The sequence below is a fragment of the Lepidothrix coronata genome, unplaced genomic scaffold, assembly GCF_001604755.1.
Source record: "Lepidothrix coronata isolate B3197 unplaced genomic scaffold, Lepidothrix_coronata-1.0 Scaffold8, whole genome shotgun sequence".
Classification (NCBI taxonomy): domain Eukaryota; kingdom Metazoa; phylum Chordata; class Aves; order Passeriformes; family Pipridae; genus Lepidothrix; species Lepidothrix coronata.
Genome location: NW_016690188.1, coordinates 4,487,163 through 4,509,718, shown reverse-complemented (window position 1 = coordinate 4,509,718; position 22,556 = coordinate 4,487,163). Strand labels below are relative to the sequence as shown.

The window sequence follows — 22,556 nt, the reverse complement described above, 5'->3', positions numbered from 1 at the left end:
AAACTGAAATGTGCAAATAAGCTCAGTGCTGGCTGCTTCCACTGAACTCCTGTTTCTTGGTTCAGCTGGGGAAGTGGGGCAAGTTTTTCAGGACAGTGACTCTGGTTGTTGGAGGAAGGGGAGGGAGGAGTGTTTAGGACAGTCACTGTGTACATAAGTTCTCTGCCTTCTATGTTAACATTTATATTCTTGTCATTTTGTCTCAAAACCTGTACTTCTTGATCTCGGAAACTTCCTTGCATTGATGTGTCCGTGCACATGTCCCATTTTCAGACTACTTCTGCCATCTTCACAACAGTTGAAATAAGGTCAGAGAGAAATAACCTTCCTTGTTCACAGGCAAGCCAAGGCCAGGATGCCCTGTTGTTTCTCAGTCTTACAAAAGATGAGAACAGATAAAGGGGAGAAGACAAAAGAAAACTCTACAGTGTTTCTCTTTTACAGAACTTTTAGTTGTTTTCTGGCCCCTTTCTCCCACCTCAATTCTTGTGCTTCATTTCTGTAGCTCCTTTGCACATCTGGCATTGGGGCAGTCAGTGGTGCCAGAGAAGAACAACCCCTTGAATACAAACACGCTCTGACCCAACTCATCACTAAAGGCTCATGTGCTTCCATTGTACCAAAAGCAAAAGGGAGTGGCAGAGCCCAAAGTTACTCTGATTTTCCAAAATCTCTTCCCCAATTACCAAACTAAGTGGTAAGGCCTCTTTTACAGTATCAGTCCTAAAATGGTGGAAAGAACAGAAACTAGAAAGGGACATGGAGTGAAATCTAACATTGAGCTGCCACCCACATGTTCTGTCAGCAAGCCAAGCAGAGCGGGAGTCCTGTCAAAGTCCTGTGACAAAGCACATCCACTGAGGCACCGCCGGCCTCGTGTTCTCCCAGCAGTTCATTGAATGTTTTGTGTTAACTGCAAAATAAGTTACTTTTGCCTTACAGAAAGCAACCAAAAATCATGAGATGGATGAATAATTGGCTAAGGGTTTCTGTACAGCTCGTGGAAGTGAACTTGCAGTAGCAGCCATACAATGATTTTGGTTTGGGTTTTTTTTGGTCTTGTTTTTAAAAGTAATTGATTTCATGGCTTTCTGTAGAATATTGTAATAATTCTGCTGTAAATACAATAAAAAAATCACAGTTTGCTGAGATTGTCTCTGTTTTGTTGATGGAAAACTTGCATGAAATGCAAGTGATGTTGGAGTGAAGGGGACAATTTAGAATTTTTAAAATAACTGAGCGTAAGAAGTATTTAACGTTGTGCCATTGTATTTTACCACTGTACCTCAGACCCCTCTCAGGTGCCTCACCCTGCCCCACAACACAACCTGCAAGCACAGAAAGGTGGTCCTGAGTAGTTCAGGGATTGGCTTAAAAACACACTTTAATTGGGCTGTTTACATTAAAATTATGTTTCCCCAGTGTTTAGAAAACCAGAAAAAATACAAAAATATTTTTAAAAAGATAAACAAATGACTTTTAAAAGTGCTTCTGTTTGGTCCCTGTGCATGTCCTGTCTTGCTGTGCTGCTGCCTCACACTTAGGGCCAGCAGGGTTTGTGGAGAGGGAATCCCAGTGAGGTGCAAGCTCAGTCCCACAGTATCTTGCAGGGTCTTCTATCCTGGGGGCTGATCCTGCATCTGATCCCTGACAAAGCACAGCATTTGGTGGGGGTGGAATTGCTTTCTTTTCTTTTTTTTTTTTTGCTGGATAGTTGGCTACTTGTTAAAAAAAACCAGGTTCTTACATAGCTGGGAGCAATAAAAGAAGCCTGGACTAGGTGAGACAGGAAGCCCTTGTCAGCCTGGGAGCTCAGGGTCAGGCAAGCAAACATCAGTAACAGGAGCAAACACCCACACTGGGGCCATGCTGGACACGTACAGGAGACATTCAGATCTCTGCAGCAACACTGAACTATCAAGTCTAAGGGGGCAGCTGAGTGGCAAAGGACTGTTTAGCATTAGGGCAGTGAAGAGTCAGGCTAATTCTCTACAGGCTGCTGGGATTGCTGCCCTGTGCAGAACTGAGCTGCCTCTTTCCTTAAACCCCAACATTTCTTCTTTTTCTTCTGCCAACATACACTTGTTCACCTAGAAACAGTAAAGTAAAAAAGAGTTATTTGAAAAGTTCATGTAGGAAGACAAAAGATCCAAAAGAGTGTTTTTCAGCCATTCCCAGTGATGGGCTGGTGCCTGGGGAATCTTTCACTCCCTGACAGGCAAACCCTGCTCTCCTGGGGATGGCAGGTGTTCATACCTTTCTCTCCCTTCTCTCCTTTCGGTCCCCTGTGCCCTTGTCGTCCTGGTGGGCCTATTGGTCCAGGGTCACCTGAAGGGATGAGAAGACCAAGTTTGCCCTTGAGCACAAGTGGCTCGTGGACAGGGACAGACCAGGGTAAGGGAGGCCAAGGCAGGACAATGTTTTGGCTGAGATCCTGAAGGTGCCACCTTCACTGTAGGAAGGTGTGACCTTGAGCAGTGCTGTGGTCACAGTGCTGCTTCCTGGGCCTCACAGGGCTAAAGAGGGAAAGGATGGCAAGCCTTACCTTTGGGTCCAGGATAACCCCTCTCTCCCTTTTCACCGGGTGGCCCCTGGATGGCACCATATGCTGGAGAGGGAAATGAAGGAGAGAATGAATGAGAGGGACAAACCACTGTGCTTACTCAGAGAAGCAGCGGGTCACCCTGGAAGGTTATTTCTCTCAGTTAGATGGGATGAGACTGACAGAGAAAGTTTTTCAAAAATGGTTTTGGTCCCAGCAAAGTTCCAGGGATAGGCTGTGATGGCATTTCACCAGGCCTACTCTGCCACCCTGTCTGGGTGTCCTGGCTGTCACCAGGGCTGGAGCTGACCTGTGCTCAGGGCAAGGAATCTGAGAGCAGAGCGAGCAGCTGACTCACGTATTTTTACATGTGCCAGCCCAGCCATGTAAAAATGGGCCACACAGATTGCAAGCAACCCTTCAGGGTTTGGGATGAATTTCTTACAAATAGTGGGAAAAACCGATGTCCTTCCTAATGATAAGACTGCACCTCCCCAGCAAGGGAGGAAGGAGATTGAAAGACCATCCACCTCCAGTGGTGTACCTTGGCTTTTGCAATGTGCAAAGGTGAAAAGATCATTAGGTCTGTGAGAGTCTGGGGAGATCTCATATGCATGAGCCAGAAATGGCAAGTCAGTGTCACTTACTTCTAAAGAAGTCCATGAGGTCCTCAGTGACATTGCCATAGGCTGCAAAGACCTTGCTGATGCCAGGGGGACCAGGAGGGCCTGGGGGACCTGCGGGTCCCTGTGCAGTGTAAGACATCAGGTCCTGAAGAATACCTCGGCCTGAGGAATTAAAGATGTCATTTGAAAGGAGCTCTAGGAGAACTGTGGCTGGATGCTGAGGCAGGAAGGTGTAAGGGAGAGTGGTAGGCAGCAGGAAGGGGAGGGAAGTGACCAGCGTGACAGCAGGCACAGGGGGTTAGGAGTTGGAGGCTGGGACAGGGAGGGGCAGGACAAGCAAGCTTTTCACTCACTCTGTAGGCTCTCTGACACACGGAGTGCCAGCTCGTTGTAATCCAGGGAACCAGAGAAGGAATTGCTATAGGATCTGCTTGAACCTGCTGATCTGCTGTGGGATTCCTCCTCCGTCAGCAACCCATCGTAAGTCCCATCACCACCCATGGAGGCACCGTAAGTGCCATCGCTGCCCGCTGAGGAGTGGTAAGAGGAGATCCTGCTCATGGAGCTGCCATATGAGCTGCTTGAGCCCAGTGACCCCTCATGGGAGCCCTCAGCACCAAGGGATCCTCCATGCGAGCGCTCAGAAGTCCGTAACCCTTGATAGGATGAAGACATAGACCCAGCCATGAAGCCACTGTCTCCTTTGGGTCCTGGTGGTCCCCGTGGCCCAGGGGGCCCAGGTGGCCCTGAGATGTAGCTTCGAACTTCATCACCTGCAAAATACAAGGGGAGAATTTCAGGGACACTGGGCTTGGCAAAGGTCCTGTGCTACCACCTGAGTGAAATTCTTTCCCACCAACCCTCATCCAAGTGCCACTTCTCAGGCAGCAGGCAAGTACTTCAGTTTTGATCTCTACAGGTGGCACCCTCCTCCTTCCCACAGTTTTGTGTGCCCAGTCTTGGGAACATGCCCACTGACTTTGCAGAAGGGTGCACTCCTCTTGAGCTAATTTCAGCACCTCTGACAAAACAGCCATTCTGTGACCAGTCTCCCAAAAGTGAGGAGAGCCTCATGTTTTTGAAAGACTGCCCTGGATGACTTGGCAGGATGAGCTCAGACCAAAGCTGCTTCACAGCTGCCTCAGTGCTGCCTTCCAACCCCTGAATCATCCATTGCTCTGGGGGCAGGTGCTTGCCAAAGAAAATGCTTTTCCCATGGCAAAACACTGCCAGCATCCTTACTGGGGACTCGCTGTTCAGCACAGGCCAATTTTAAGTGCCCAGTGCCTGTCCCTGTTGTGTCACAACATGGACCTTGGATGGGCAGTTGGACTGAGAGGAGACAACCCTGCAGGATGCAGCACAACATAGACCTGGCTGTAGAGGTAAGGTGTTTCTGCAGCCCCAGTTCAGGGAAGACTCCTACAGGAATGCCTCAGCTGTGGCAGAGAGCACCTACACGGGGCAAAGCATGGCTTGGAATGTGTGCAGGGAGGATGGATGGTGTCTCCTTACTCTTCAGGTACTGGATCAGCTCACTCCTGAACTCATCGCTGTGGGTGATGTCAGCATAGGACAAAAGGCCAGTTCCTGAGAAGCCTGGGGGTCCTGGAGGGCCAGGAGGACCAGGTGGGCCCCGGACTCCAGAAAGGGAAGAGTATCCCACATCTTGAGAGAGAGAAAGAATTATTTTTCATCAGCAAGAAGACAAGGAAATCGCACGTCTGGGGATCTTGAATGTTTCCAACCCCCACTTCCATTCCTTTACAGATGATAATGATGAGATTTTTTTCTTTAAAGTGACCTTGTTCTCAGTGGGTAGTCTCACCCCTCATAAGCTAAATCTCAGCCTCAGCTCCCCCAGCACCTACAAACAGAGTCTCTGTGAGAAACACAAGTGCTTTACTTTGTAGGTAGGCAGAGACATCCTCCAAAGTGGTGCCTGGTGTTCCAGGGATCCCTGGAGGTCCTGGGGGCCCTGCAGGACCAGGGGGCCCAACAAATCCACTGAATTCGGAGTCTGTAAGACACAAGATAAGAAAAGAAGTCACCCAAACAACAACAACCCTGATGAATGTTCCTTGACAATACAGGTAATGCCAGATACAGCCAAGTATAAGGCACTTTTTTCTCCCCAGCACCTTCTGGTGCAGCCTTCCTGGGGCACCTCACTTCCCTGTGTGTAGACATCACGTTGGAAAGTCAGGAGATTCCAGAGAGAGTAGAAGTCCCTGTTTTTTAAATATACTTTTAAAGAGTGGCTTAAGAAATTACACCTTTATGCTGCAGAGTATGGATACAACAAAGGGCTCCTCCATGCCCATTCCTAAAATATCGTCTCTGCTGCTCCCTACAGGAGCACAGTGATCCAGCTGCAGCCCCTTGTGGTGTGTGCAGGTCCTGGCATAGCCCAGAGGTCTGCAGTGCTGCTAAGGACGAGGGGCCATCAGAGTTTATTCATACAGGATTATATTTGTCATGATGTGCAAAAGGGGAAATTCTGTGATTAAGGTTGTAAAAAAAGATCTCAGGGCTGTGTGGGCACCCACAGCAGGGGAGCAAAGAAGTTCACTTACTTCGCAGGTATGCTGTGAGGTCACTGTAGGATATACCAGGAGTCCCTGGAGGCCCAGGTGGTCCAGGAAGTCCAATGCTCATACCAGAACCTGCAAAATCAAACAGATCCATGTTATCAGAACAGTATGAGCAGACAGGCTGCAGGGCTTGTTCACAGGCAATACAGGAGGGACTCCTGCAGCATGGAGTGTTCTCATCAGCAGGTTGTGCTGGGAACCAGAGATCAAGCCTTGTTCTGGACTTGGAATTAGAGCTTGCCCATCAACCCCAACACAAGGACACCTGCAGACAGGCAGGGATCAGGCCTCTATTGGCAAAAGCTCTGCACCCCATGAACCCATGACGTGGTGGGGGCACTCCCAGACTTGCAGCTCAGCTGTGACCTGCAGGCTGATGCATGTGCTGCTCTCCCTGTGTCTGCAGCTCTGGGGCAACACTCTGCACTTTGTGATTTGCTTTAATGAAATGTCCGTGCTGACAAAATGCAGCTGTCCTGCTTAAGCTGTAAACTGCCATTAAACTGCAGTTTCCTGCTTCCAGACCCAAATAGGAAATTCCCTCCACCTTAGGAGCAGTCCACTAGTGAGACCTGGTCTCCAAGGACAGTTCAGAGAGACTGGGCATAGACCAGGCTGTGCTCCCAAGCAGATAGTTGGAGCTACCAGGATTAGGCTTTTCAGCACTGCTGCTGGGGATGCTCCAGGTCCTCTCTGTCCAACAGTTCTTACATACTATATCACGCCACTACAGAAGGGAAAATGAAGCAGAGAAATGGAATTTGTTTTGACTAACTTGAAACTTCTAAGAATTTGTTGCCTGTGCTGCCTGAGTGGGCACAGACCTCTTTCACAGGGAGATATATCCTGGCCACAGAGCCAGTAAGAAATGGTTTATAAAAGGCACTTAAAGCTGTCGATGGTACTTCTAAGATGGCTAAGGTGAAATTATGTTCCTAAGCTCAACTTTTAACAAAGCAAGCACTCATTCTTAGAGACTGTGGGTAGTATCTTAGCTACAGGGTACCTTTGCTCTCTTCCAAGTCCCTCACAGCCCCTGTGAGGAGGTCTCAGTACATAGGGATTCACACAGTCAACACTGGAATTGTTTTCATTGACTGACAGCAGGAGCTTTCTGCTGAGCACCCAAAGGAACAGAGGGAAACACACACTAATAAAGACCATTACTTGTCAAATAGCTGATAAACCGCCTGGTCAGCTCATCATAATCCAGTGACAGAGATATGCCATCTCCCCCTGGTCCAGGAGGTCCTGGTGGGCCCCGAGGTCCAGTGAGATACTGACGAATTTCTTCTCCTAGAAATGAAAAAATGCACCTTTTAAGGCCATCCAGCTGCTGCACAGACACCAGGTGTGAGGAGTTCACAGCCCGTGAGCTGAGCCCCCACCACTGGGGAGAGCATCAAAACCTGTGGATGCAAAGCCCTTTCCCCCAGTCTTTTCTGAGTGTGAACTGTCCTGTGTGTGGTGCCAGAAACATTTGTGGCAGAGATGGGAATCTCCTACAACAAGGGTTTGAGGCAGATGAGAATTTGGATTGCTAAAGGGACTGCTTTGTGCTCTATTTCTTTGGGACACCTTGGACAACATTTTGGGTAAAGGGAATAAAAAGCAGCTCAGTTGGGAAAAGACCATGCTGAGGTGTGTGGCATTCCAGTAGCCATTTGGAGCTCAGGGCTGGCCAGCATCATCAATACTCTCAGGCACAGCAAAATGTCATCCTGGAGGATTATCTATCAGTCCACAGTAACAGTGTATAGAAAAGAACAGAGCTGGGGATCTTCCTTACCTTAAGGACAATAACATAGCAAGACTTTGGGGTGGGCAAAAGGAATGAGGGGAACCCTAAGAGAGTAGGGGAGCTGGAAAGGTTCAGTGGGTGAACAAGGTTTACTGGGAGGGAGACTGGGGAAAACTGTGGGAATTCCTGAAAAGGAAGGACATAGGCACATGCCACCTAGACAAGGAGGGGAAGGAAGGGGAGAGAGTAAAAGAGTTCCAAGTGCGGGTATGAAGAGCCAAAGGGTAATAAAGCTAAGGAAGCTTCAGGAAAGCAGGTGAACTCTCCAGTACAAGACACACAAATCTGTCTCAAAAGAACATGGAAGGAGACTTCACAGGTCACTCAGCAGCACCTATGGCAGCCCTTTGCCCTCTGAAGCAGGTGCAGATAACTCCAGCTGGAGGCAGGAGAGTGGAAGGGAAAGACAGATCTCCAGAATGATGGGATGCTTTATCCCCAGTCTCACGTTTCCCTTGAGGGTCACTTACGCTGCAGCAGGTCCAGAAGTTCTTGGTACAAAATGGATGTAGTTGATGCTGAGCTGGCAAATGACTCATAGCGACCTGAAGAGCCTGTCGGAATGAAAAGGTTTTATATCAGGATGAGACAGAAGTTGAAGAGGGGTCAGGAGGGGACAAAAGAAAGCTGAATTAATCCAGTTTAACTGGTAGAATGGGCTTCTCATGCCCCCAACTATGAATCAGTTGCTATCTCATACATCCTGGTTGTCTACACAGCTGTGTGGTCTGTGCTCCTCTGACAGAATTTCCAGGCTACTTCCAAAAGCTCTGGGAATTTCATTTACTTCAGCAGGGCCTCAAGCCTACAAGACAACCCCAGGATACTTGGGACTGCATATACAAAATAAAGGCACCTCTGTTTGGGTCTTGGGGTGTTAAAAGATCTAACAGCAAATGTTTACTGTGAGACATTTTAAACAGCAGCAACTGCTAGTTAATCTAACCATTAAAATAGGACCAGGCTGAAAGGGCACCTCAGCTCTGTGGAAAACTGGGCCAAGACTGCTGAAGATGAGTATGGTTGAGGTGCTGCTATTTAAAGACTGTTGCTTCTCCTCTGGTTCTCACCTCCCAGGTGCTGTACAAGCTTAGCTGAGAGTATGGCTCAGTACAGAGTTTACCAACACGGTGCTTACTTGTCATATAGCTCATAACACGGGTAGCCAGCTCTGCATAATCCAGGGTCATCCCATCTGCAGTGGTGATAACTCCAGGTGGGCCTGGAGGGCCTGGTGGGCCCTGGGCACCAGTCAAATAATGTCTTACGTTGTCACCTAGGTAGGAAGCCCAAGATAAGCCCACATCAGTAAGAGGGAAGACTGACTATTTGCACAATTACCAGACCTGGCAAAGAACAAGAAAACAGAAGGACAATTCTGCAGAGGCCACAGTGGGCAACAGCACTTCACAGTATTCAACAGAATTAAGTCCAGAGTAATAGGGCTGCTGTTTCTAAAGGGGGGACAAGGGCTCAGGGAGCAAAAGAGTGATAGGCATGCATTGCTGACCCACAGCAAAAATCTCGTTATACTCACTCTTCAGGTAGTCAGTGACATACTGCTGAATCTCTTGAGATGAACTTCCACCTGGGCCAGGAGGACCGGGTGGCCCAGGAGGTCCTGGGGGCCCCTGAATTTGCCTGGATCCACCTACAGAAAGCATTGTAAGGAGAAGGAATGGTTTTGGCATGGTTGCATTAGACCAAGTGATGCTAAAGTGTATTTGCATCAAGCCCTTCCAACACGTCTGGAAAGACCTTTGGAAATGGACTAGGGAGGGGCTCCCCCTCCATCTCTAAACACAGTCTGTGCATGGGTTATTTGGAAGTATAATGTCTTCAATTATTCCAGCGTCTTTTAACTCAGCCCATGCAGCTCTGCAGGGCTGAGTCCAGAGAACTTTGAATGGGCAGAACTGGTCAGTTTGTGCACCACAGTGCAATGCTGTGCAGAACACAGATGGAGATTATAAAGCACTCAAGCTCATTAGTCTAACCTCACTGCCCTGCTGCTCCCAATCCCAGTCAGCCTGGGCAGCACCAGTTCAAAAACCTACTCACACAGAGGAAAAACTCTGGCTCAAAGGATTCCCAGTAAGCTGGAAAAAAGAAAACTAACAATTTTTAAATTTTATGATTAAAGGAAAGCTGTGCAAAAAGAGGTTTTGGACAGAAATCCCATCAGCATTATATTGGCAACCTCACTGGTAAAAGTCAAAGGAGCTTTTTCAAAGTCTCCACTGGGATGTCAGCATTCCTTGTTAATATCAGAGCCTTGTTAATATTAACCATCATCTGGCCTCTTACCTCGAGATGCTCCTGGGATGCCGGGAGCACCTGGGACACCTGCATCACCTGGAAAACAGTGAGGGAAGGGAGACAGACAGTTGTAATGGGGGTCACTGCGTGTTACATAGCTTGGTCATGTAAAACAGTTGAGCTAAATGTTGTCCGAGAAGCAACTACCCAGTCCTTGTAATGACTGTCTTGAATTAACAGCTTGTTGGGAATAAGGAAGAGGCTACAGCAGCTTTCCTGAGCCTTCTGTGACCTGCTCAAGTGCCTTGTGCTCAGAGCAATTCTATTGCCATAATCCTGCTCTGCCTGAAAAGGCAGGGAGAGCACAGCTGTAGTTACCAAAGGACCAAGTTCTGTCAAGGTCTCAACCTTGCTTGCTGTGTGAGGCCATAAGCAAAGAAAGTAAGAAAGAAAGAAGATTTTAAACATCACCTTTTGGTCCAGGTGGGCCTGGTGGGCCTGGGGGACCCTGTATGGTGACTCTTTCACCTGGAAATTGCAGAAGGAGAGTCAGAGATTCACAGGAATAAAGTGGACAAAATCCTGGCTCCACTAAAACCAAGCTAAAACCAACAGAGGAGAATTTTGCCCCTGGTTTCAGCCTAGGGGCAATGAATTCAAAAGGGGATAGGAGGCACAGACTAACCATGGGAGGAGAATGCTGAAAGGCCAGGTTCACCCGGTTCTCCTGTGTGGGACACAAAAATGGAGGAGCAGTTACATACACAGGCAACCTACCCTGAAACCCACTGACACCTTCTGGAAACCTCCTTACCCGTGAGTCCTCGTGGACCTCGTTCGCCTGTAAATGGGGGAGCAGAGGAACAGTGTTATTAGTTGCTTTACTCTCCTCTGCAATATCTCAGCCCACATTGCAGCATATTATCTTGGCCTTCAATTTGCAGGAGAGAAATGGGTAAAGGTAGTGGGTGCCATGATTCCTTGCCAGCTGAGATCTGAGCTACAACTCACAGGGACCCCTCCTTCCACTGACTCAGTCCACAGTGCATTTTGCAAAAAGACTGTTCCCCTTCAGTGGCAAATTTGAAGCTCTGAATGTTCTTGAATCTAATGGGCTTGAAAAGTTGGGATGGGATTACAGTGATTGCCTTGCCACTAGCACTGGAGGCCAACAAATTTCTCCAAAAAAAGACTGACTTGTTTTATGGCAGACAGGAGTCCCTACTTGGTGACAATTGTGCTAAGCTTTCTTACAGCCACAGAAAGGCAGGGTGCTTCCTGCCCACCCTTCAAGCCCATCCTTCTTTCTTTTCAGTCTAAGGTGGTGAGATCCATCTAGCACTTTGGTGAGGCAGCAGGATATACCCACCTTGGTCTCCCTTCGGGCCTGGTGGTCCTGGTGGACCTGGCGGGCCCGTGAAGAATCCTTCTGTAATTAAAACAAAAAGATTTCTTCATGATATCCAGCAGAACACGACACCCAACAGAATATGACACAAGGTTTCTCTGGCTCCACCTGGTCCCAGCCAAGTATGTGCTCTCTGGAACCCCAACAGGACATTCCCAGGGCACAGGTGAGAGAATGAGTGATAAGAACCTACCTGAGGTGGACATGGAAGATCCTGGTCTCCCTGGTGGGCCTGGAGGTCCTGGTAATCCTAGGCAAAAGAGACACAAAAAGGCTTCAGGAAAGATGAGCGTCAGCAATGTATGTAAATGTATGTCAGAGCTGCTACATCTCCAGCCACGGCCTTAGCTCAAGTATTTCCCAGTGGATGTTCATATCATCATTTTCTCCACACACATCTATCCCTCTTAGTTAATTTTCATTATAATTTGCCACTGTAGCAGACAAAAGACAGAGAGACTCTTTTCTTTGTGGTACAGGGTGCCTATGGCAGCTGGCCTTCACTACAGTGAAAGGGAATGTTCATACACCTGACCTGCCCCCTCTTCCTACTGAGCAGAGAACAAGGAATGGGTTTGTGCTCCTGTCTCATGTCCTCCTTCACCTCTCCTGTTCTGGTTGTTGAAGGGAAATCTATGTAGGAGGGAGAGTGGGGATACGTTCCTCATGATAAGAACCTCCCCATCTGTCCACAGCTGGAAGTTAAGGCTGGAAAAGTAAGAAATAAATATGGAATTGATTGCAGTTACTTCCTTTGGGAACTTGAAAACTTTGGGTGTCTTTCCAAAAAATATGGCTTTTATGAATACTAATCTGGCTGGAAACCTCTGCCAAAGCAAATGTCCTCTGGTGGGTGGCATCTTGCTGCAATGAAATTGTATTAGTAGGAACCCACTATGGGACATATTGCTTCCAGTAAAGTCAGGCCTACTAAATTCCACCAGGTACAAGATCTGGGATACTGAAAGGTACAGAATAGAGGCACTGGAAAAACCTCCCACTTTTCTGTTTTGTTTCAGAGGAACAAGCTCTTACCTGGTGGACCACGAGGTCCAGGGAGTCCCTGCACAGATTCACCTGATGACAAAAGAAACAGAGGTATTATAGAATATTTACTCAGCAAAGTGCATGGCCCAGAAATGTGCCACATGTGTGAGCAACCCCCTGCTTAAGTACTGAGCTCTGCTGTATTACCTACCTGGTGGTCCAGGGGGACCTGGTGGTCCTGCTCGCCCTTGTAAATCTCCCAGCACTGTGCAAAAGAAACACACACACAAACAAGGGAAAATTGTTGCTATGGAGCTACTGCTGCTATGGAAACTCTATTGATAGAGTACTGTTAGAAGTTCTTACTAAGGCAGGACCTGGGCGACCTTCTCTTCTCTGAGGAAGAGAAGACAGAGGATATATGTGTTTGCCAGCCTGCACGTTAGGATCTGAAGCAAAACAGAGTGCTGAGCAGGCTGGCAGCATATTGGACACAGGGAGGAAAGTAATGGTTGCTGAGGGAAATAGCAAAGGACTCAAAGGACAGAGAAGGAGGGAAAGAACTTCCAAGGAGAAGAAAGGCTATTTAAAAGAGAGGCAAGTTTTGGGAGGAGAACATAATGCAGACATCATTTAACAAATAGCTGCACTGTGTTATCTTGATTGTACTGTGAGATGTACCCTCACCTCCCAGTTAAAGCACAGACTCAAAGTTTAGTGATGCTGAGATCCAAGACTCATGAATGGGGAACAGGACAGTACTGCAGCATGGTCTGAATCTACATGGCCCCGTTCAGATGGTGATCAGGCAAGGATCACTTATAATTGTATGCCCTCTTTTACCTTGCCTCTGCTGCACATTTGCAGAGGTCCCAGACCCTAGGAACACTGACTGAAAGCACATCACATGCCTAGTATTGCGCAGAACAAGCAATCTTCTTGGGATGTTGCTAAACCATTCTGTTCTGCTCCACTTATTTTCATCTTTAAATAGCATTTGCTCCCCTGTGAATTCATCCTCTAATTTGCAGAGAGATTATTTCTGTTGCTCAGATTAACGTGCCTTTTCAAACTGGTTCTCCTCTTGCAGATGGCTTCACATTCATATTGCACAGGGAACTGCCCTGTGTGAACACAGTGGCTGAAAGGCCAGGCTGAAACCTTTCAGCTCTGTGACCATCTCTGCTGTTAGCAGCTGTCCACCAGTCACCATTCCTCAGCTTCCCTCTCTGTGACATGGGCCTGGTGCCATCTACCTCCTTCTGAAATGACTTTGGGATGCACAGATGAGAAGGAGGGCAGAAGAGGTAGTCCCACCACCAAGCATAGACACACACTTGCCCTGTGTCATGTTGAGGGGAAAGAGGTAGAGGCATCTCCTGGTAGCTGAGAGCAGGCCTTCAGGCTCTGACATGTCTCCAAGCAAAGGATTGGAAAGGCAGAGCCACTTACTTTGAGATGCTAATGACGAGACTTCTGTTTTGATAGTTTCTACCACAGCTTCACCTGGGGATCCCTTCTCACCCCGTGGACCTTTTTCAGGAAAAAAAAAAGAAAATCAGAAAGTGAATTATGTAACTGAAAGATGGTGATATTTTGTACCCACTCCTCACCTCCCTGACAATGGGTTCAGACTTTTCTTATATGAAGTGGGAGCAGTCCCCAGCTCTGAGGGATACTGCATTCCAATGTGGAAATTACTGCAGAATTTGCTCTAACAGAATCATAGAAGACCAGCTAAGAGAGGTTCTAAGGGGTCAGCTCTGTTCAGGTCCTTCCAAACATATGTCTGTCCAACTGGCAGTGGTTTCACAGTGACATTATTCCCAATTGGGCTCTAGTTTGTTCTCCTGCCTTTCAAAATGGCAGGAGGTATCCAGTTGGGCTATATCCCCTATCACAGAGAGGCAACTGCACTTGAAAAGTGCCTTAGAAATACCAGCCCTTGGAAAAAATAATATAAGGAAAAACAGACATTTGCAGCATCCACAATACTCTGGCTCTTACCACCCTCTTACCCCCCTCCTTCTTCCCCTGGGAAAACAAAAAACAATAGAAATTCTTCACAAGATTAATTAAGCCAAATAACACAGAAAAATGAACTGAAAGGAAGAAATCTGCAAACAAAAGGGAAAAGGAATGTGCCAAGGGCCGAGAGAATTAGAAACAAAGGAAAACTAACGAATTCCGTTCTCTTAAGAAGCATAATCAAAGCTAATGGACAATGATACCTTGCTGTCCGGGGAGACCAGCTGGGCCAGCAGGACCTGGTTTCAAAGGAAAAAAACGATGGGTTTCGTTAGGTTTTCCTGGTTGTATTTTACAGTAGCAGGAAAGAATCAATACCCTTTTATAAGAACTAAGACTATCAAATAATGTACTTTTCTATACAACTAAATGAAATTGCTATGGGGTATGAATGAATCAATGTTCCATGTATTACTTGAAGCTCTGGAAAAGATACTTATTTTCCATCATTTGGCAGTTAAAGTGCTTGGTGCCTCTCAGACTGGGGAAATAAGCAGAATGCCACTGACCACAACAGAAATGCAACAGGCATCCTCTTGCATTCTCTGCTGCAAACTGAGACTGGCTCTACCAAACCAGGATTAGCTCCAGCTATAGAGCTGAAGAGGCACAGAAGTGTCCTGAGAACCAGGGCTAAGAAACTCTGCTTCCTGACACCAGCATGTGGAGGGCAGTGTCTGACCAGGGACAGAGGAACCTGAGGACTGAGCTCATGCATGGCCAGAGTATGTGTGTGTCTGTGTCTGAAAGATTTCCAGATGCTCATGAGGGAATTCTGCTGTCTTGAGTTGAAAGCTAAGACTGGAAAACAAGCACTTCCTGATTTCAGTAACAGTGCCAGGAAAGGGATCAGACACAAGCCTGCTTTCCTGAGCAGCAAAAGAGCTGGATTCTACTCACTGGATTTGACATATCACTACTTTGTACTCATCAGATCAAAGGATAACAACAGTGTGCCCAGTTTTTTCATCTTCTTGTCTCTCCCTGCTGTCCTTCTTCCTGTGATCTTATTCCATTTCTCCCTTGAGGCTGCTGCCTTCCTAACTCAGCCTGACCCTAGTCCTTCTGCAGGGAAGGGTGATGACCATGAGCCATCTTGCCTCCCAGACAGGGCAGTCTAGCAGAGACCATGAACGTTATACATTAAAATAAGAACTGGATGCACAGCAATGTAAGCTGCCTGCAAAATCCACAGCAGGGGAGCAGCTTCCTCACCTGGAACACCTGGAGGTCCAGTGGGGCCAGGTGGGCCTGGGGGACCTGGTGGGCCTGGCAGGGTAATAGTTGATGAGCCCTCTGAAAAACAAACACATACATTTGCACGCATACAGTTATCTGCACACATCCATGTGTAACAAATCTATGCTTAAGGAATCCCACATCTATCACAGGTGTATTCTCCCAACACAGGGAGCCTCAGTACAAGTCTGACACACGGTTGAGAGGAACTGAGGATGCATAACAAAAACCAGAGAAAATCTCCAAAAGCAGAAGTGTTTGAACTCACACAGTGCTACGTACCAGCATTTATGACTTTTCCTGGAGCTCCAGGTTCTCCTAGGAAAACAAAGAGACAAAAGATGAGCTTCTTTTTGGGGGAAGATCTATAACTAGCTCAATGACATTATGTTATTAAACATGTAATTTCTGTTCTCTTTGCCCCTGATCTCTTGCCTGAGAAGTCATAGCACTAGAAGGTCATGGGGGAAGTAAGAGAGCCCAGCTAATCCAGAGATATCCTCTGATCAGCTTTGCAAGCACAACATCTGCCAGCATAGGCAATAGGTCTTGATTTATCTGAGGCAGGCACACAGCTTCCCTTGCAGCCACCAGGCATCACACTCACAGGCTCAGGGCAGAACCAGGCGTGCTAAGGTTTTCTCAGTGAAGAGCTGTCATGACTCAGCCCTCAGCAGGTGTCCTCCCTGCCTTTCCTGTATGCTCAAGGAAGCTATGGCTATCGTGTTTCTCAAACCTCCCCTTCCCAAAGCCACTAGATGCCACTGTTGATCCGGGCACTGGCCAGCAGAGCAGCTAATCCTCGCTAAAATAAGTGAAAAGGAGCATTAGGGAAGAAACAAAACTCACCTTTAGCCCCTGGTCGGCCTGGGTTGCCTGGAAGTCCTGATATGAGGTAGACAAACAATTTAAAATGGTTAGTACAAATATTGTTTGCTGTACTTCTTCCAGGTGCCCCAGTTGAGTTTCACCTGTGGGTTTATAGGAGCTCCCTATTCCATATCTTGGCTTTCAGCATTATGAGCATGTTCCTGACAGCATGTGGAGGAACAGACTGAGGTGGTAGTGTCCCTGGGCTTCCCTGCTCCCACTGCTCCCTAGATGATGACATTGCTCCCTAGATTTACCTGTAGCTTCTTTCAGGTACTGCTACCTGTCCTGATGCTCCTGGATAAATTCCCTGGTGAACTGCCTCCCAGACCACCACTGCTTACAGATGTCACACCCCCTGTTTTCACCTCTCTTGCTACATACTCTCCCTTCTGTTTCTGCAGCTAATTAAAAGGACCTTTCAGTGATGCACAGGGAACGTGTTATTCGTCGAAAATTATGTTTTGGGGGAGGCAGATTTTCAACACTCCAAGGCTCTGCATTGCTCAAAATCTATACACCAACCACAAAACCCTTCTCAAAAGCCAAAGGAGATACAGAAACCTTGAGATATCACTTTGGAAGCCCTGAGCAGTCCAGAGGGAAAACTACAAGAGTTTTCTGAGCCCATATCCAAATGATATGGATAAATATTGATAAATTGGAATACAGTGGAAAAGCCTACCTGGTGGTCCTTGGGGTCCTGTGAGACCTGTCAGAAAAAGGCAAAAATTCTAAGGTGTCTAAACAAATTTCAAGTGTGAAAAAGATAGACAGGGACAAAAAGATTACATTTACATGAAATTATAGCACACAATTCACAAGTGCTGCAAACTGGTCAAGCAACTGGTATGTAAATTGAAGGTTGGCTCCTAACAGCTGATGTTTGCAGTGTGTATAATCCTGGGACCATGAAGGGTCTAGATTCCCATGTATTTTCCTTTCATCACCATCTTACAGTACAGAGATCCTCTGCCAGCCTTAAATTCAAATTAAGACTGGAAATTGTTGACAAAGACATCTGTGCTCCTGACTGAGCTAAAAGCATTTTTGTTCTCTGTATGTTTTACCTGGCTCTCCTGCATCTCCAGAGGGTCCTGGAGGGCCTCGGACACCTGGCATTCCCATAAGACCTGGTTCACCTACAGATATAATAATCATTAACAAGACAGAAGTCACTGACTTACAATCTACCAATCCATTCAAGCTTGGCCACCAGCTGTGCTGCAGCACTTTCTACCCATTGCATCCTCACAGCCACCTGGCCATTTCCAGCAGCAGTGTTTGGGAGGGGAACATCAATGACAGAAGAGTTCTGTAGTGAGAAGAACTCTCTCACAAGTTCACAGTCTGCTCCATTATATGTCTCAGTTCCATGCTTACATGGTTGACTCTACAGTTCTGAGACAGCAAGATCCCAGAAGGTAAATCTGCTGTCATCTTTCTCCCACCCCTTTTAGAAATCCAACTCCCGCCAAGTCAGAAAGTACCTGCACTTCTACCTCCAAGGAATCCCTTACCTTTTTCACCTGGCTGTCCATCACGGCCAGCTTGTCCTGTTCAAAGGAAAGAGATTGTCAGGGACTACTGAAAAAGTATCACAGTTGTCCTATCCTCCTCCGAAGTGGAGCATAGCCCTAAACATAGGAGTGGCTTCTCATCATGTGGCATCTGAAAGAAACTTTGGCTGCAGTTACTGAAGATCCAGAAAACATTCATGTAAAACTTAACTGTAGGATACCTTTTCTGAGTGCACATACTACTGGGAGCTGTCTAGAGAAACCAGTGTGATGCCACACCTGTATTGTTTCCTTGTCTGTGCTCACAGAAACACACTCTGGGTGGCAGTGACATTGCCTCACATATAAATATAACTGCTTTCTGTTACCCACCTGCAGGTCCTTTAGCCCCTGGCTCTCCTGGAGGTCCAGGCATTCCTCTTGAGCCTTGTTCACCTGTAGCAAAATAGTATGAAAATAAATCAAACAAAACTTGGTGAAGATACAATTTATGACTGTCAGATATATTTTCTGCTTTGCAACTGAAAACCAGTATTGACAGGATGTTCAGAACTCATGATCCATGACTGTCTTTGGGCATTAGAAAAGTTCAAGAGATGTGTGAATACAGGGTGTGAGAGGGAGGATTTCCCTAAAGCTAAATACAAAGATCGCTACCAAGATTACTGGAATCAAGAATGGGATCTATTTGTTTATTACTTGGGTGTAAAAATAAAACTCCTACAATCAGTAACATCATTATACTTCTTCAGAAAGCTAACTGGGATTGGCTGGACTATACTTTTTTTGAAAACTCAAATAATGCACATGTATATTAGATAGGCTGTTACTCCAGTAACAGTTCCAATGTACTGACCTGTCATTCCACGAGAACCCTTCTCTCCCTGATCACCTGTGATATGAAAAAGGGAAGGATTATGTGATATTGTTTCACTGTAAAATGTTTCCATCGGAGAAAATAAAGTCTGCTTTCTGACAAGAGCACAGAAGAAAAAGCCAAAGAAGGATAGGGTTAGTACCCATGGACAGTACCCATATCTAAAGGAATCTAAAGAAAATAACCACAAAAGATAACAAATTGATCAACATACCTTTGGGTCCAGGAGGTCCACTGGCTCCTTTCTCACCTGAAAGACACATTGAGGATTGAAGAATAGTAATTGTAAGTCATAAGGGAAAGAAATTTCATGCATCAAGAAAAATCATGGGGAATACAGATCCTCTGATAGCAGACAAACTCAAACTGAAATTCCTTTCCTTCAATACAGCTCCATCCATCAAATGCATTTCCTCACCTAGACTACTCTATTACCTCTGTGTCTCCTGTATTTCTCAATATTTGCTTGCAATCACTAAGTTTGGTTTCTTCTCTCTTTTCCTCAGTCTTATGCTTTTGTTTGCCCATAGCATCAAAATCAGATCAAGTTTGCTGCTCAAAGCAGTGCCAGCAAAGCACATCAGCCAGTGCTGCTGTAAGTGGCAGGGGAAGAGAAACTTACCTTTAGCACCTGGGAGACCCGCTTCTCCTCTAAATCCTTGTAGGCCAGGAGGACCTGCACAAAAATGAAATGGGGGTTTTAATTCATCCAACTCACCACAATTCATCACTGAAGCAGAAAAACTGTGAGAAGCTGTCACTCTGTTTTTGTTTTCCCTAGTCTCTAGATGCCATAGCAAAGGAATGCAGCACTCACCTGGAGGACCTTGTGGGCCTGGAGAACCCATCAGACCTGTGAATAAGGAACACAGATTTTCTTTCAGTAACATCACAATTATAAAATGAACAAATCTATTTTGGTTTGCCCAAGAACATCCATAACCCAATAGATGTTTAGCAGATTGGAATTTCCCCAGTCACTGGAAGAATTTGCATCACTGGCATCCTCAAAACCAGGACGAATTTACAGAACTTAGTTCTTTGTGATATTGAGGAAGTGTTTTTCCCTAAAGAGACACAATCCTTCCATCTTGACTGAAATGCTGAGATCTGTGCTTCACATGGGACCCATTTTTTACAGTACAATTTTTATCTCAGTTACATGGAATGCAGAGCTGTAACTCTTTAGAAGCTTGTTAGAGAAATGGAGTTTACCTTATTATTTCTGAAAGCAAAGAAAAAAACAGCTGGAAATATCACACACCTTAAAGAGTGGTGTTTTGAGAAACTTCCCTGCCACTCCCCATTCTCATTAAAAATCTCCAAGAATTTATTGCTGTAAAGGTTATGTGTAACTACTAAAGTAAATTTTATCTAAACTGAGACCATTAGTTTACTTTTCTGGTTATTGCAGAGTAACACAAGTGAAACAGGAAAGCTGGGGAGCTCGTTTACTCCTAACCACTCTGCTAGGTCCTCTCTCTCCATCTTCTTATTTACCTTTTAGGCCAGCAGAACCTGGGAGTCCAGGTGGCCCAGGAGGACCTGGCTCACCAATAGCACCTGCAAAATAAGAGCATGAACAGTCACAGTAGAATATAATTGTACTCCCATTTTTTCCTTATCCCATCTCCTGTTATTCTTTCTCTGGCAAGTGTCATGAATAATCTGCTGGTCGGTTCAAAACACCCAAACAGGCACGTACTCTTCAAGAAAAAGATATGAGCTCCCTGGGCTTCAGCAAGACAAGCCCCCCCAGTTTGGTGACTGGGATAACAGGGAAGAAGACAATCTTTATAGTAAAGAGTTTTTGGTTCTATCAAACTCAAACTTGACTGTCAGATCTGGCAAACCAAAACAACCCTTGTTTACCCGTGATAAGTTTGGCATAAAGAATTCTTTAGGCCATATTCATCTATGCTGGGAAATGTCTGATGTGAAATCTGGATTGGAATAATGAAATCAAATTCTGCCACTGAGGTGTTTTATAAATTGGAAGCAAACTCCAGCTTTTGTCCATCCCTGCTTTATGCAACAAGACACCTGGTTCCTACCTCTGTCTCCTTTTTCTCCCAATCCAGGTGGTCCTGGCTCCCCTCGAGGCCCTGGTAGACCCTCTCGACCTCTTTGTCCCATGGGACCTTCTATTCCAGGCTCACCTACAGGAAACAAATGCCATGTAAAATAAAGTGTCTACAGGAGGCCTTTATATATAAGGCCTATATATATAAGTGTCCTGTAGACACTTTAAAATAAAGTGTCTACAGGAGGCAAAAGGATTCACAGCCACCTCCACTGGGGAAGGCAATGGTCACACCAGTCTCGTGCCTGTATTCCCATGCCACTGTCAATCAGTTGTGAAAGACTCACAGCATTGACAGAAAGCCTTACCCATGCTGCCTTTCTGTCCTTTTGGTCCTTCTGGTCCTTGATGCCCAATTGGACCAGGAATGCCTGGAAAGAAAAACACAACAACTGTTCAGAGTTCTTGACTCTGTACCATGAAAGAATAATACGCAAATCAGGAGAACCTGAAGCCTGGAGGGATTAATCAGCTGAGGTAAAGAATACATTACTCAGAAGGTGGGCACTTGAACAGGGATGTCTTTAGAAGAACACAATATATACAAGCACAAGGAAATTGGGCTAAGCACTTATGCAGCTGTAGGACTCTTTCAGTGGTAGACGGGGATCTTCACAACCCCTAATTCAGCATGTTCAACTAAGTGGAAGTCTGGCCAAGGCCTTGCTTGTAACCAAGTCTCTAAGGTGCATCTGTAGTTCAGCACCAAGATATTAATCAAGTGATACAGTCTATGCTAAATATTGACTCTTTAGTGAACCACCCTGAGGTAGATCTGCAGTGCAAAACTTGTTCCTGCCTACAGTAATGTCACTAAATGTCCTCCCTCAAAGGGGAATTGTACTATAGCTCACCTGGAACACCAGGAAGTCCTCGGTCTCCTGTAGAGAAAAAGAAATAAACAGTCAGTGGGAAATATTGTCTTCCCTGTTTGTCACTTTGGCTGACCCTCACCTCCATAAAAGTAGTTTATGTTCCTAGGATGTTTACAAGTTTTACTGTCTCCCTTGTATTTATGTAAAGAACTGAATCATTCACACCATGCAAAATCCTCTGAAGCACTCTGTGCTTCACATTGTGATTAAACCAGGTAGAGCCTGGCTTCAGGAATGACTTTCATCCAGGTGAAAGAAGCTCTAAATTCAAAGTGAGATCTGTTCTCTTTTCTACTATGAACTCTTAAAATTTTCTTTGCCCAGAAGAAGAGAAGAAAACCCCAACCATCACAACAATATCTGAACTAACACATAACTAACATCAGCTTCTCCAACTTCTGGAGTAGCAAAAATCCGTTTGCTACCCAGACCTTATGGCAGGGTGCCAATCTACCTGAGAAAGCATGTAACTCCAGACTCACCTTTGGGACCTTGCACTCCCATGTCACCTGAGAAAAGCACAAAAAAAGTTGAATCAGGAGACATCCTGGAGATATCTCCTATGACTACTCATTCATTTTGGTTTTCTAGTTGCTTTCCCACCTTCACTGAAACATGAAGGAGTTAAGGGTAAACAGGGACACTTCATAATTGAATAGTGCAGGATCAAACCCATCCCACTAGTGACAACCATAATCTGGCCTTTCATATTGGCACAATGCAAGATTTGGCCTCCTATATTGTTTTGCACGGGATCAGAGACTCTACAGTTTACATGGAAAACTAGCTTTAGTTCAGCAGGACCAGGGGAGTGATTGTCTCACTGTACTTGGCACTGGTGAGGCAC

The 22,556-nt window shown here is 46.1% G+C and overlaps 1 protein-coding gene across 2 annotated transcripts in view; it reads right to left on the bottom strand.

The window, feature by feature from the left end:
* Nucleotides 1-1,092: 1,092 nt before the first annotated feature.
* The window catches only part of COL17A1 (collagen type XVII alpha 1 chain), a 62,851-nt gene continuing 41,387 nt past the window's right edge, over nt 1,093-22,556 (bottom strand). Inside the window, exons 20-57 of one of the 2 annotated variants that reach the window (XM_017840288.1) lie at nt 22,192-22,218; nt 21,689-21,715; nt 21,143-21,205; nt 20,806-20,910; nt 20,252-20,314; nt 19,569-19,604; nt 19,374-19,427; nt 18,966-19,001; nt 18,731-18,766; nt 18,247-18,309; nt 17,875-17,910; nt 17,425-17,496; nt 17,040-17,066; nt 16,334-16,369; nt 15,767-15,802; nt 15,461-15,541; nt 14,449-14,484; nt 13,670-13,750; nt 12,429-12,482; nt 12,266-12,307; nt 11,424-11,480; nt 11,192-11,251; nt 10,637-10,663; nt 10,508-10,549; nt 10,294-10,350; nt 9,871-9,918; nt 9,101-9,214; nt 8,702-8,839; nt 8,034-8,117; nt 6,930-7,058; nt 5,745-5,834; nt 5,075-5,188; nt 4,684-4,836; nt 3,522-3,941; nt 3,190-3,330; nt 2,546-2,608; nt 2,257-2,328; nt 1,093-2,090 (exon numbers count right to left, since the gene is read on the bottom strand). In XM_017840288.1, coding sequence (XP_017695777.1) covers nt 2,041-2,090; nt 2,257-2,328; nt 2,546-2,608; nt 3,190-3,330; nt 3,522-3,941; nt 4,684-4,836; nt 5,075-5,188; nt 5,745-5,834; nt 6,930-7,058; nt 8,034-8,117; nt 8,702-8,839; nt 9,101-9,214; nt 9,871-9,918; nt 10,294-10,350; nt 10,508-10,549; nt 10,637-10,663; nt 11,192-11,251; nt 11,424-11,480; nt 12,266-12,307; nt 12,429-12,482; nt 13,670-13,750; nt 14,449-14,484; nt 15,461-15,541; nt 15,767-15,802; nt 16,334-16,369; nt 17,040-17,066; nt 17,425-17,496; nt 17,875-17,910; nt 18,247-18,309; nt 18,731-18,766; nt 18,966-19,001; nt 19,374-19,427; nt 19,569-19,604; nt 20,252-20,314; nt 20,806-20,910; nt 21,143-21,205; nt 21,689-21,715; nt 22,192-22,218 — 2,870 coding nt within the window. In that variant the 3' untranslated portion in view covers nt 1,093-2,040. The remainder of the gene's footprint in view (nt 2,091-2,256; nt 2,329-2,545; nt 2,609-3,189; nt 3,331-3,521; nt 3,942-4,683; nt 4,837-5,074; nt 5,189-5,744; nt 5,835-6,929; nt 7,059-8,033; nt 8,118-8,701; nt 8,840-9,100; nt 9,215-9,870; nt 9,919-10,293; nt 10,351-10,507; nt 10,550-10,636; nt 10,664-11,191; nt 11,252-11,423; nt 11,481-12,265; nt 12,308-12,428; nt 12,483-13,669; nt 13,751-14,448; nt 14,485-15,460; nt 15,542-15,766; nt 15,803-16,333; nt 16,370-17,039; nt 17,067-17,424; nt 17,497-17,874; nt 17,911-18,246; nt 18,310-18,730; nt 18,767-18,965; nt 19,002-19,373; nt 19,428-19,568; nt 19,605-20,251; nt 20,315-20,805; nt 20,911-21,142; nt 21,206-21,688; nt 21,716-22,191; nt 22,219-22,556) is intronic. The other variant, XM_017840296.1, reaches the window with a different exon arrangement.